Source organism: Littorina saxatilis, linkage group LG1, assembly GCF_037325665.1.
Source record: "Littorina saxatilis isolate snail1 linkage group LG1, US_GU_Lsax_2.0, whole genome shotgun sequence".
NCBI classification, from domain to species: domain Eukaryota; kingdom Metazoa; phylum Mollusca; class Gastropoda; order Littorinimorpha; family Littorinidae; genus Littorina; species Littorina saxatilis.
Window position 1 is genome coordinate 77239569 of NC_090245.1, and position 15353 is coordinate 77254921.

The 15353-nt window shown below is 40.9% G+C and overlaps 2 protein-coding genes across 2 annotated transcripts in view; both read right to left on the reverse strand.

Annotated features, from left to right (window-relative positions):
• LOC138948418 (uncharacterized) overlaps window positions 1-946 on the reverse strand; it is a 4018-nt gene extending 3072 nt beyond the window's left edge. The window contains exons 1-2 of the mRNA XM_070319991.1: window positions 790-946; window positions 59-184 (exon numbers count right to left, since the gene is read on the reverse strand). Of these exons, the coding sequence (XP_070176092.1) occupies window positions 59-184; window positions 790-946 (283 nt within the window). The remainder of the gene's footprint in view (window positions 1-58; window positions 185-789) is intronic.
• Window positions 947-9283: 8337 nt separating this feature from the next.
• On the reverse strand, window positions 9284-15145 carry LOC138980079 (NADH-quinone oxidoreductase subunit B-like). The gene is made up of 6 exons (XM_070352885.1): window positions 14998-15145; window positions 13217-13334; window positions 12534-12675; window positions 12105-12284; window positions 10629-10764; window positions 9284-10005 (listed from the first exon to the last, which is right to left on the reverse strand). Exons 1-6 carry the CDS (start codon window positions 15035-15037, stop codon window positions 9908-9910), a joined length of 714 nt encoding a protein of 237 aa, XP_070208986.1. The 5' UTR covers window positions 15038-15145; the 3' UTR covers window positions 9284-9907.
• Window positions 15146-15353: the final 208 nt, after the last annotated feature.

The window sequence follows — 15353 nt, forward strand, 5'->3', positions numbered from 1 at the left end:
CAACAACAACAGCTGCAGTTGCTACAGCATTAGCTACAAAACGACACCAACAACATACCTTTATCCGAGTCCTCATCGCTGTCGCTTTCTTTGCTCCGTGGCACACAATCGTCAGGGTCAGTGGTAGAATCGTTGCCGACTGGCGGAGGGAAGTCGTCGGGGTTCGTTACCTTGTCTCTCAGATCTGAAAAACAAACACTCGTTTAGTTGGACTGGCTGGTAACAGTGCCGAAGGCATCCTGCGACATTCAATCACACAGAGGAAGCTGCGCGTGTGTGTGGGGGAGGGGTGTATGCGTTCGTGTGTGTGTGAGTGTGTGTGTGTGTGTGTGTGTGTGTGTGTGTGTGTGTGTGTGTATGTGTCTGTGCGTATGTGTGTGTGTGTGTGTGTGTACAGACAGACAGACAGACAGACAGACAGACAGATAGAGGTTTAATGAAGCTTTCTAACGACTGCAAGAAGTTATTCTTTCCGGCTGGCCCTTACCTAACAGCGACTACTACGTAAGTACACGCTATTCAGCTATATAATAATGTAAAAAGCAAAAGTGATTAAAAAAAATTAAGTAAGTAAATAAACTCATTTTCTGCAGAAAGAGACTGCATGCGTTTACTGCCTATCAAAAGGCACCCAGCAGAAGAACACAACCAGATTCAAGAAGACATGTTGCGACAGACACACAGATATCAAGACATTACCGTGAGCGTCCGTCGGAGTTGGGATTGGGGGGGGGGGGGTGTCAATGGGGGACAGGAGGGGGAGGGGGGGGGCAGGGGCGAAATACTTACACTGGTTTGGGCAATCATCAAATGTTGCCATGGGATTGGAATCATCCCCCGTGACGACAAAGAGGCAGTGGGTGAGGGGGGGTAAGGTGGCGTGACCACTGGGGGCTGTAGCGAAACAACCAATCATCTGGCGACACGTGGCCTGACACACCGCCATGCTGGCGTCATTCACTGGCAGTGAGATCAGACTGACTGACGTCATCCTAAAATCACATGCTCCTGTAAAACAGACGTCAGAAATTGCTGGCATGGCCGTGACAATGTACAGGTTTACTATGCAAAGCACAGACAAATCATGAAACTGAAATGGTAAGAGTAAGAGGATATGAGTCTTTATTTTAACAGGCAATTATGTCCCTATATAGCCTATATTCCTACCATTCACAAATTATGCACACAAAAGCTGGCTAAAGGAAACTTGAAAGACTCATTGACAGAAGACTGATCACAATCCGTTAGAATCTTACGACAGATGTTATTTTGTTTGTTTGTTTTTGTTTGTTTGTTTGTTTGTTTGTTTTGTTTGTTACCTATCTAGATCTACAGGTAGTTACATCAGATTACCTCCATCTCGAAATTCGCAGACAAACTCATAACGATAGTCACATCTCCTTTTCTTCCACAAAAAGCCATCGTCCAGTCGGACACATTGCCTTGTTAAGTCATCTTTGTCTTCGTCTTTTTCGTCTTCCCAGGACCAAGATGACGTGTCCACAGGGCTGCACTCGTCGTCGTAGGAATAAAACTTAGCGTCATCGTGGCGAATCATCCGAGTGAAAACGTTTTTCACTCTGCTGATGAAAGGAATACAACCTTACTGGCGGTTTCATTGTGAAACAATCATTACTAATCTTGCAGTCAAAAGGGCCAGCGACGCAACACAAAAGAATCATTATTTACAAGAATCAAACAACACTAAAGGTTAGTTAGTGGAATACTTAATTTTCCACAAAACACGACATTTATTAGTTGCCTTCATCGACCCAATGGTCTGTATAGTGGACACACACAAAAATATTTATGAGAAAAAAAAAGAAAAAAAGAAACTTTTCCGCATTGATGGACCATCCGCTTTCTTTTGAGATCGGACCCAAAACATACAAAGATAAATTCATTGTATTTGTTCCTTTTGTCTAAAATGTCGCTTGACCTTCGTTTATATTAGTCTTTCCTCGAAAGCAGCGTATGGCTGCATGAATGGTAGGGTAGAAACGGTCATGCACGTAAAAACCCACTCGTGCAAAAAACATGAGTGAACGTGGGAGTTTCAGCCCATGAATGAAGAAGAAGAAGAAGAAGAAGAAGAAGAAGAAGAAGAAGAAGAAGAAGAAGAAGAAGAAGAAGAAGAAGATATAAGTCTAAATTGGCATTCATGTATACATGCTATTGCTGAAACTGGCCAGATTCCAAACCTATAGCTGAATAGAATCAAAATCTCTGATTTCAATTGCCTGAGATCAAATCCACAAAATAGGAATCTACATTTGAACATAAAATACCGATTTGATTTCAGCTGGACAGATAATAAATTCCAGTTTTATCCAAAAGTTTACTGAATTAAATCAAAATTCCTATTTCTGCCAACCTGCAGAATTTGTCTAACATCCCCGGGCAGATTCGTGGGTTCGATTAGAATTCTGATTCCGAGGATAAGGAAAAGGATAAGATTTCATAAAGTCCTGTGAGATCGAATACCCTCATAGAAATTCGGGCTGCTTTCTCACATTGGAAAGCGAGTTTTCCATACAGTACCGCGTTACCCTTCTTTTCTTTTCTTTTTTCCCTGCATGCGTACATTCATGTTTCCAAGCCCTGAGACTTTCGCTGTGAACTTGGGTTCTTTATCGTGCGCATGCATGCACACGGGGGTGTTCGGACACCGATGCAAGTCTGCACAAAGTTGACGCTTGAAAAATAAATCCCTCGACTTTCTTGATAAATGTTAGAATAGTAGGTACCTGCCAGTAGTGCGGCGAAGTTGATTGAGATGCAGCACGCTCTGTGGACCATCAACCAACACCAGGTAACCCCCGCCATAACGACACACTCTGTCTGCCTGGTACCACGTGCCGTCTTTCTCATAGTGCACCAGCCGCAGTGCTCGTTTATGCACTGATTTAAAACACAAAAAGATATACAGTGAAATCCCCTTTTTAAGACACACACACACACACACACACACCAAACACACACACACACACACACACACACACACACACACACACATACACACACACACACACACACGCTCGCGCGCGCCCGTGCTTTGAAACTTCCTCTTTTTTTCAGACCCTAAGTTTCAGAATTTCCTTTATAAGGCCTGTAAATATAACTCATATTCAGACAAGCACAAAAAAAAGACTGATTTCAATAGTAAAAAAGACAGCAAATTTGTTTCAGATTCTCTCTCTCTCTCTCTCTCTCTCTCTCTCTCTCTCTCTCTCTCTCTCTCTCTCTCTCTCTCTAACATAGTGCGCTTTCTTTACTTTGTGTGTTTATACGTGTGTGTGTGTGTGTGTGTGTGTGTGTGTGTGTGTGTGTGTGTGTGTGTGTGTGTGTGTGTGTGGAAGTGTGTGTGCGTGCGTGTGTGCGTGTGTGTGTGCGTGCGTGTGTGTGTGTGTGTGTGAAATGTCTGTGTCTGTTTGTCTGTATGCTTCTCTGTCTATTAGTGGGTCAGTGTGTGTGTGTGTGTGTGTGTGTGTGTGTGTGTGTGTGTGTGTGTGTGTGTGTGTGTGTGTGTGTGTGCGTACGAGCTGGCGGACTGGCATGTATCTGTCTGTCCGTCTATCTGTCTGTCTGAGTGCGTGCATGTTTGTATTTTTCATGTGTGTACCCTCACCTGTGTCAGGTATGATGACGACGGAATAGGCAGCGCCGAACAACGTCATCAGTAGTTTGACGTAATTACCGGTTCTCATTTTCAGTTTGGTTCCCCTCTATTTCTCCTTCAAAACAAAATGCACGGCTTAGCAAAACACTCAGTCTAGTTCTTATTTACTCATAGATGTTCATCATAATGACTTACTCGAAATAAAATATCGGATCGATTCGGCGGTGACTTAGTAAAACACAAAAGAAATTATCATAACAAAAGATAGAAACCACTGCTGACAAATGTCTGGTATCAAAAAATTAGTTGCGACAAAAATATTTCAACACTTTTTGTAGCATAACAAAAACGTCGATACCCGTGTCATCTTAGCCACGTATTTTATGTCCTAATTAAATTAAAAATTGCTTGTTTTAAGCTACCATAACAAAAATCCAAAAAGGTACTTTTTGGCAGCTTATTCTTTTGAATTCGAGACTCATTTTTATCGGTTTCATTTTTGGGGTACTGTCATTTGAGCAGCTGTCACGTGACTCCTATAAAAAAAATGTGATCAAATAAAAAAAACAGACGAAAGCCCAAGTCTGCCTCAAATGGTTTACAGAACGATTTAAATCTTCTCACGAAAAACGCAGTTCTAACCTTATGGAACACACTTGCAATTGCATTTAATAGCATTAAATGACACAGTTCGTTTGAATGGCTATTTAGCTTGCGTAAACCACACAACAGATTTTGTGGTTTATTTTACCCCTGAGCCATCGTGAACCCGTGTGATCCTCTTTCCTTTTTATCACAATTTAGTCGTCAGTTTGTGATTTCAATGCGACTCGCTGTATCTGCAAGAGCACGTTCTTGTGTACCTCTGAATCTCAAATGCAACAAACAAACTTATCGGCGGCGGTTAGGTTCAAAGAAGCAAGCGCTATGCAGAAAATTTGTCTGCTTGGGAAACACGACCTTGCGTGACTGCTTCCATGCGCCCTTTTTTCAAACTTTCAAAACTTCGAATTGTACTGATCTTCTCTTGATGAAAAGATCATTCTTTTATGATTTAAGAATGTTTGTGTAACACGCTGTCAATTTATTTTTTAGATTTTAAAAGTTAGTTCTAGCGCCAAAACGAGGCGTCCGATTTGTCTCATTGTAAATCCGTTCTGACTGCACGAAATAATTTTTTGCAAAAATGCTCGTTCTTTACGGAGGGCACCTAGGATGTTCTCAGGCGGTGAGTGTTTAAACGAAAGGGTGTTTGTACTGTGTGTACTGACAGTGTCTGTGACGAGAAACTGATGGTTTACGTGAAGCTGAGTGTGCCTATAATACCGTGCTGATTTTAATTCGTTTTAAATATCTTCTAGAAGCACACAAATATGTGTACAAAAAGTGTACAAATAGAAAGCTGTCCAACAAAAGTTGCTTCGCGTGCAAAACTTTAAAAACATGAAACTGGAGGGTAGTTTTCACATTACAGAAAATGCGCAAAAATACACATTAAGTTATACTTCTCGTGCAAGAAAACAGATTCATAAACGACTCGGGTATGAATATCTAGTTAGGATAGGCATACTCACAGTGTTGCCATATTTTCAGCAAGTACCCTGAATTTAGAAAAGAAGAAAAGTGTCCGATTTGTGTGCGCGTGTTGTTCTTACTTCTTTTTTTTTCTTTCTTTTTTTTTACAAAGCAAACACGCTCAGATTAAACGATTACATTGTTTGATGCTGGGTATTTGTTTCTTTTCTTATTTCATACTTCAGTTAAAATACTCACAAATGTAATATCCCATTTCAATCACGATTGTCGTCCAGTCAATTTACATTTGGCTCACTCCGCAGCGGAACAGTTCTGATGCAAAGAAGTTTTCTCCCTGTCCTCTGCAGCTCCCCATTAAAGGCGCCGTCCTTCCCATTTAAAGCACCCTTTATACCATGTCAAGAAGTGTTCACCCTATCCTCTGCAGCTCCCCCTTAAAGGCGCCGTCCTTCCCATTTAAAGCACCATGAACACCATGTCAAGAAGTGTTCACCCTATCCTCTGCAGCTCCCCCTCAAAGGCGCCGTCCTTCCCATTTAAAGCACCATTTATACCATGCCAAGAAGGGTTCAACCTATCCTCTGCAGCTCCCTCTTAAAGGCGCCATCCTTCCCATTTAAAACACAATGTTCACCATGTCAAGAAGTGTTGACCGTATCCTTTGTAGCTCCCCCTTAAAGGCGCCATCCTTACCATTTAAAGCACCATGTACACCACGCCAAGAAGTGTTCAACCTATCCTCTGCAGCTCCCTCTTAAAGGCGCCTTCCTTCCCATTTAAAGCACCATGAACACCATGTCAAGGAGTGTTTACCCTATCCTCTGCAGCTCCCTCTTAAAGGCGCCATCCTTACCATTTAAAGCACCATGAACATCAAGCCAAGAAGCGTTCACTCTTTCCTTTGCAGCTCCCTCTTAAAGGCGCCATCCTTCCCATTTAAAGCACCATGAACATCATGCTAAGAAGTGTTCACTCTTTCCGCTGTAGCTCCCTCTTAAAGGTGCCATTCTTCCCATTTAAAGCACCATGAACACCATACCAAGAATTAAGTGTTCACCATATCCTCTGCAGCTCCCTCTTAAAGGCGCCGTCCTTCCCATTTAAAGCACCATGAACACCACGCCAAGAAGTGTTCACCATATCCCCTGCAGCTCCCTCTTAAAGGCGCCATTCTTCCTATTTAAAGCACCATGTACACCATGCCAAGAAGTGTTCACCCTATTTTCTGCATCTCCCTCTGAAAGGCGCCATACTTCCCATTTTAAAGCACCATGCACACCACCACAGATTTGTTCTTCCACTTTGACACAGACCACAAATCGACATTGAGGTAGCTGCATGGACGAAATTGATGGTTTTTTTGTTTGTTTTTTTTGCAAAAAGAAATTGTCACGTATCAGTTATGACGTTTCATCTCAGCACACACACACACAAACGCACGCGCGCTAACTCCACAGAAAACATTCCGGCTGTAGTTTCTGGGTACGTGTCCTTCTAGAAATATACTCTTCAACGGATGAATGGTGATTAACAACGAGATCCACACAGGAAGGAAGGTGCCTTTAAAACTATGGGCCCCAATGTCACCCCATGCCTATAGTTCGTTCGTTTTCTTTCTCCTTGTGATTTGTGGGAATCACAACCAGTTCGTTCTTAGTTTATATTTTTCTGTTCTAGTTGACCCTGTCTCAGGGCGAGGGCTGAATGTAAAAAGGCATATATATTCTTGCTTATCTTTTACCATCGATAATACATTTGTTGTCTTGTCTTGTCTCGTCTTTGTTCGTGTACTTCTCTTTGGGGGCAATTAAGTCTCCTTCAAGCGTTGATCTCAGGTTTTGATAGCAGACGCCGTTTCTTATGCGCATTAGTTTTGCGCAGGCGCCACACTGACTTTGGAAAAAAACTCGATTTGACAACACAGCTGTTAAACAGCTTTTTATTAGTTCATTCGTATACAACAAAAAGAAGTTTGAGTTTTTTTAATTTTGAACAAGACTACTTATGAAGAAGACCAAAACACAACATCAACGGAAAACTAGAAACAACTGAAGAACTAGGATGCAACCAGGGGGCCGGGGAGGAGAAGAGAACAGCTAATCCGTACAACGCGAGCAGACGGCAGCGAAGTTTTCAGTTTGGGTGAATGGCATTTATACTTGTCTCGTCATGAAGCGAATTTTTCAACCTCAGTTATAAACGACTACATGAATGTTAGTGCCATGGGTTGTACACCAATACTTCAGAGGGGAAGTGGGGTATTAGTGTGGAGTTACGAGATAAGAAAAGCCGAATGTGAAAGTTTGTGTCAGTCGGAAACTGAGCTCACACAGGCACACAAAAACGGCTGTTCCGTTTTACTCCCCTGTTTGTACTACATCTTTCGACTTTGGGCATTTTGTGGTGTTTAGGGACAGAAAATAATTGGTTTAGTCCTGTTTCATCGGGAAGTTAGCAGAAAAGGGTATGCTATCGACATTTGTAAAGCTGAAAAACATTCCCGAGAAGAATTTCCAGTTGTCAGTGTACATGCTGTTATCGATTAAAACATCGTGTGGTACAGATGGGTAAACCGGAACCATGCGTCTTTGTTATTGCCAATATGCTTTTGGATATTGGCAAAAATGGCCGACTTCTGTAGCATTATGCTTTGATGATCGGAAGAGACCATCCAATCACAGCCCCCGAATTCCCCCACGTGTCCATCAGAATAGCTATATAACTTTTTTCCGTCTGCCCTGCGGAGTCAATATGGCTTTGTGCAGCTGACAAGGCTGTCGAACCCAGTCTATCTCGGGTAACAAAAGGTATCAAGTACAAACTGCAGGATTGATGAACTGAAAAACCTTGACAAACTCAAGTAGTCTGTTTGCAGACAACTCATGATCTACGTCCTCTAACTACAGTTCTCTGTGTCTGCCTGTAGCTGTCTGTGTCTGTCTGTATGTGCCAGTCTCTCTGTAGATTCCATGACCTTTTTCTCGTGCCTTCAATTGCTTCATTCGTTCGTAGGCTGTCCATTTCGACCGTTGGGAATATATTGCTGGGTTTTTTTTTATTTGATTAGATTGACTTTAGTCTTTTGGGGTAAAAAGCTCAATGTTCAAGAACACGTTTGTAGGATGGCTGGGTGTTAAAAAAAATCTGTACCTGTTTAACAAATATTACAAGAATACTATTAGAAAAGATAGAAATATCGGTTTGATTCACACCTGAATACGTGACTTCACTTTCTCTTAGCTCTGTACCACATTTTAATCTTTGCAATATTATATATTATATACTTTGCAGATTTATAGTGTGCGTGTTTGTGGTCTGAAGTCTGCGATGACAGAAAAATGTTATCAACAAAGCTGTGTTGACTTGCATATTATCCTGGTGTTTGATAGGCATCACAAATTAAAGCCTTGCAAACTTAACTTTTGGCATGCTTAAACGTCAAAATACAATTGATTTTTCTGTCTGGTTACCTGCTAAACACATGAACAGTCTGTACTCATAACCTTACAGGACCACTGTCAGATATGTGTTCTGCAAATATCCTGCAGATTGTCAACATTTTCAACCCAGATTTAGAACACTAATATTTTACCACTGGCGCTAACTATATTGATTTTACTTTGCAACCCAGATTCACAATATACACTCTCATTGGGTATCCAATTTTTCAAGTTATGGGACAAGGAGTGTGTGTGTGTGTGTGTGTTTGAGTGTGTGTGTGTGTGATTGTGTGTATGTGTGTAAATATTTGTGTCCGCTTTTGTGAGTCTCTGTATGTATTTAAACTCTGTACTTACAGTCCTCATGTCATAAATCGAGTAATGCTACGTCTCAGGCAGGGATCACAGTAAGATTTGAGCACACTTGAGCAAGGGCAGTTTCCAACTTTTTTTCTCAACAAAGAAGCGTCAGCTATTGAGGAAATTCTAACGCTCAAACTTGTCACAAATAGAATTTCATCGACTGGCAAAAAATGTTTGAACCATTTGAAAGATATGATTTTCTACTTTGCCAACTTTTAGAGAGTGGAAGAGCCTCACACACACACACACACACACACACACACACACACACACACACACACACACACACACACACACACACACACACACATAAACAACAGAAATGTATAACTACACACTTAACTTTATTTACAATACAGACGAGACACTTATCACACTGTGTTCAATTCTAAGAGTAAACAGGATTTATTTTTGTTGTCTGGTCTGATTTCATCTTGACAAATTAAATCAGTATAAGTCACTGAAGTCTATGTGGCAGACAATTACTGTTGTGCAGACATTTCTAAACACAAAGTAATTACCAACATACCACATCAGTTATCTTCTTATCTATAACATGTCAATCCTTATTTAAGAGAAACAATTGTTTTCACTCTTGACACATTTGCAGTGTGTTGCCCTTAACTTCTGCAACTGACTTATTCTTCTAAAGAAAACAAATGCACAAAAACGAAATTCCATTCTACACACTACAACGCAACTCACAATTCAGAAATTGCCAACATACAATTTCATTATGCAAGTGTGTCGAAACATGCTCAAATTCTTAATTATAAAGATCCCAGCCCCTCCACAAACAGAATGTATTACCTTTACAAACCAAACTTATATAATAAAATCATGCAAACGAATATCAAACTCTGCATCATATCCATTCTTTCTTTCCTTTGTTATGTATTCTGCCAAATTTCCTGTCAACAAGTCCAAGGATGTGCCGCCAGAGTTGAGCTCACTTTCTGTACCACATCTGGACAGTTCTCATACGCTTGATCTTTTTTTGCAGCTGTAGCATTCCATATAACAGTGCCTCTGCTGTGGGAGGGCATCCTGTGGAAATAACCATGAGTTGGTGTTGACAAACTGGTACATCATTCTGAAGGTAATAACACAAATGTAGAAACTACAATCTCTCACACATACATGAACAAAGGTACCCATGCTCTCTTACTGTCTGTCTGTCTGTCTGTCTGTCTCTGTCTCTCTCTCTCCTCGGGCAGACAGACAGACACCCAGGCAGGCAGACAGACAGACAGACAGACACCCAGACAGACAGACAGACACCCAGGCAGGCAGACAGACAGACACACACACACACAAACTCACGCCTAATATTGGCCAGAAATGTTAAAATTGGACCATGACTTTCAATTCCAGTTGGTAGATTGGATTATTGTAAATTTGTTACTGATCAGCAAGGACCATCACAAATTCTGATTCGGATCTACTGATCATATAAAAGATTAGTCACATAACCTACACTACAGTTTACTGGTTCTGGCCCAAACCCTGTAAACATACACACTGACATATATACAAGGTAAAACACTCTCTCTTTCCATCTCTGACTTATTCACTTTCTCTAACACACACACAGGCATGCAAACACAGAGATAAATACATTATGAATACACACAGATATGACATGCACACACACACACACACACACACACCTGGTACATAAATATCCACAGGGATGATGCGGTCGCAGCCTCTGACGACAGAGTAGGAGTAGTGGTAGTAGCCGCCGCCGTTGGCACAACTTCCCATGGAGATCACCCAGCGAGGTTCTGGCATTTGGTCATACACCTACACGGATCAAAGTAGAAATACATGACAATACAACTTCATTGTTTCACTGTGAATTACAATGGAACCCCCTGACCCCCCAATTCAAGACTCCCTCCCATTTAAGACCGTTTTCTCAGATTCTTTGTTCATAACCTCTGAAAATGTACCCCCATTTTAACTCCCCCCATTTTAAGACCTGATTTTCTCAGATTTTTGGAGGTCTTAGAAGGGGGGGGGGGTTCACTGCATGAAATATATTTTCTTTTGGCTTGTCACACACAAAATAAAACATTCAATAGAACTACATCACATAAAAATAAAATTAACTTAAAACGATTTTTTTCTCAAATCAAAGCATAGTTCATGTATACTCACACAACTTCACTCCACACATCAATAATTCACATCATCCTCTCCCACACAAACACAAACCACTCTGTTAAATGCAATCATTCCTTCTGGTCAAAAGTAGAAAAACCTGCATAGAAGCTACGCTATCCTGAGTTTTAGAAAGCTTTTTTTAAGTATAATATTGTTGTCCTGTGCAGTTTAAAAACTAGAAAAGCTATTAGGAATTCCTTTCTTAATTGCCCAACAAGGCTCTGGCTTTGGTCATATACCTACAAGGATCAAAGCTGAAAATGTTCAAAATGAAGAAAACCTGCATAGATGCCGATTTTTTCTGATTACATGTATTAGAAGGAATTTGTGTGTGATTCTGACATGTCGTATATTTTAAAAATTAGGAAAGTTATCAGAAAACCCTTCCTCAGTTACAGAACTCCTGATTGTAACTTTCTGATATACACCTACACAAGCATTTTAGGCATTTTTAATCACTTTGTTATGACACTGAAAGGCTGCCCAAAATGCAAGAAAATCTGGCCATTAAAGGGAGGCAATTTAAAATGGGGGCATATTTACCTAGGCTGTGAACAGAAAATCTTGGAAAGCAGGGTCTTCAAAAGGCCGGGTTGTACAAGAATTGTTGGGATCTTAAGCTCAGTGTTCCTCTGAACAACTGTAAGCAATATCTACATTTTTCAATTCATCTTCATTCAAATAACATGCTGAAGACTGCCCCCTTCTCACTCCATGACTCCCACATGATTTGACTTTGCTCAAGAAAATAATTGTCTGTGCTACATGAAGCGTTACTTGTTGGGGCTCAGAGTAAGCTGTTAGTCCTAGAATTTCCAAAGTATTGATATTTTCACACATCATCTTATTGTTGCAATCATGATCATCATTCTCATCCTGCAATTATGTCTAATACCATAAACATTCTCCTCTTTGTCTTAAAAATCCTTGTTTTCATCATCAAAAACCACACACACAAACTGGAATCACTCACTCACCTTCCTCAGGGCAGGGGCCATTTTGTTGGTGAGCGTACCAGCCACAATGATGCAGTCGGCCTGTCGGGGACTGGCACGGAACACCACACCGAAACGATCCATGTCGTATCGAGGGGCCGCAAAGTGCATCATCTCCACAGCACAGCAGGCCAGACCAAAAGTCAGCGGCCAGATGGAACTCTGTGACAAATTAGTATCAGTTATAGTGACCATTGTTCTTTTCTCTTTTATGTTTCTTCTGTCCTCAATTATGCTACTTTTAGTTTTACCATGCATGTTCTTTTCTCACCTAAATCAGAAAATATTCTGTTACCTGACTCAGAAATCTTAGACACAAAATGAAACAAATAAAAATGGTTTATCTTTAACATATTGTGAGCCACAACAGTTTACAAAATAGTACAAACATTCCTGAAATAAAATTCCCACCTTGCGAGCCCAGTTGAGCAGGTCATCAACTCTTGCTAGTGCATACTCGGCTTTGTTGTTAGTTTGCTGAAAGGGAGAGTAGGGCTTTCTTTTCACCACTTGACCGGCTGCTTCAGTGCTCTGTTCTCGCACTGGTACAAGACTGGAATGGAACCGTATGTTAAGATAAGTAGCAAATAAACACAGACGGTTGAGCTGTTTGCACATGACAGACATGCACCTAAGAGTAATATTAATAATGAGAAGCGAAAGGCACGTCAAATTCTAACCTGCCCATTTTACGAACATACTGTTTCTGAAATATCCTTGGTGACATATATTGCAAAAGCTGAGATATAGTCACACACACACACACCAGTGAAACCTAAGAGTAAGATACAGTTTTACAATTTTCAGTGTATACAACAATGAACCAGAATCCTATTGTATGATTACATTAAAGTATCAGTCAGTAAGACGCTCTCTCCTTCACACCTCACACACACACACACACACACGCACGCACGCACGCACACACACACACACTCACACTCACTCACTCACTCACTCACTCACTCACTCACTCACTCACTCTCTCACTCTCACTCTCTCTCTCTTTCTTAGACTCACACACCACACACACAGAAATCAGTCAGACAGACAATGACTGAATGAGACAGGGGCACACACACACAGAAGCATACCTCAGAGTATTTTCTTCCTTCTGTTGTGTGAAGGCCACTCGAGTTGGGACCGTCACTGATGCCAACTGACGGCTCAAAACATTGCAGAGGGATGGGAAAGACCCGGAAAGTCGAAGCACTGAAACAGAAGAAAAAGCTGTGGTGTTACTAGAAAGGAAAGAAAACTCTGTGTGTGGCTACGTGTCTCGCATCTTCAGAATATCCAATGAAGAGTGGACTTCCAGTATTTGCGTTAACCGGCAATTAACGGTATTTTACCGGTTGAAATGAAAAAATACCGGAACAAAATTGGCTGCCGGTATGACCTACTGGTTGATTTTTAGAACTACCGGGTTTTTTCGCCGGTCAAAAAAACAACAACAGTACTCTGAGTTGGACTTTTACTGGTTCCAATGACCAGCCTACCGGTTTTTTTCTGGACTGTTTGCATTATAAAAGTTTACGTACCGGTTTGAAAAAATACTAGCGCCATCACTGGACTTCCATTTTATCAAGGTATTTGGGGTCCGAAGTATCAGGCCGCAAATGTACACTTATTCAAGTTATTGCAATAAACCAAATTTTGTGCGTGTGTGTGTGTTACTGTGTGCCTCATACGTGTTAAAAATCAGATGTGATTTTCCTGTTTGCAAAATTTTTCTTATCATAAAGTATGATGTGAGATGTGATGTTTTTATAAATGTTTTACTTCAGATTGACACATTTGGTTACGACATCTGGAATTTCATGTACGGGCATGGTGTAACATTTAGTCGGAATGTAGACAGCACGCATTGCTCCCGCGAAATACATGTCATGTACGAATTGCCGCTTTCTTTGTTTTCAAACATAGCGATAGACGATTATTTTGCCGTCATCGGTTTTTTGTACACAGAACACACTGTTTGAATTGATGGATTTTCAAAGAAAGAGAAATGCTCACTAACTTGACTTAGATTTTGCTTTCCTCGTCATTTCATCTTGCTGCTGACTTTGATGAGATGAGTGAAATCAAATACTATTGTTCATTTCGACGCGAGTACAGTGTATACAAGATTGTGCCCCCTGTATACACTGTCACTCCGACGCTAACCACCAGTCGCGCCACTTTGCGGAACTCAGGGCAGCTATAGTTGATTATCAGAGAGAACAGTGCAGCACAACCTTTACAGTAACGTAGATTACATTCTCGGAGTGTACATAAAAGACCAGACAACTGCACATCAACGCTTGGATCGAGTGATATTCAATGCCATTTTGCGAAGGAATTAACGCTTCACTAATTCGATTCATATAAGTAGCAAATTGCGTGTAGCCACTCAATAATTGTCTGTTTAAACTAAAGACTGTAACTGTAATTTGTAATAAATATATATATAATGTGTGTGTTCTTTGCATAAAACTGCAGGACTGTCACAAGTCGACATGACACAAATGGGTTGACTTGAAAATACTATTAAGTTGTTCTATTCTAAAGCTATTGCTGAGATCCACGTCCTAACCAGTCTGAATGCCAGACTGCAATTCCGTTTACTGATAGCTACCAAACACTGTACATAAGGTTCTTCCCATTGTAGTTTCTTTGTAGCTACTTGCGGTCCCGCTACTTGTAAACAAATCGAAAAGGAGTAAGGACAAATCGTTCAACAAACGCTGGCATGAGTATTCATAAAGATTCCACACCAGTTAAACCTGTCTGGAGAAGGCTAGTCTTCAATATGTCATTAGCAGTTGGTCTTACGTATTCACCCACTAAAATCTATTTGTTTTGTCATATTGTTTACAAGAAAGTCTGTTCTTACCTGTGGAGGACGCCATGTTCTTGAACTTATGTAACCGCATGGACTGGAAAAAGGACCGAAACGAAGTATAAGCTTACTGTTGCCCGGGACCGTGCCAAAAAGTGTTTTGCAACCCGTTCAGTATCGTAACGCAGACTTGAAATCTGTTGTTGGAAATATGTTTCACAACATTCACGAGGAAGCTTATTATTTGCACAAACACTTACAGAGTCAAACTCCTCATTTCTGTCCGTTTCCACCTTCTCCTCACACATGATTCAGATTCTGCAACCCCACTGACGGCCCAGACCCTCGGTTGATAACAAGCACCTACAAAATATATGACATATATTGTCTAATATTTCCACAAAGGCAAA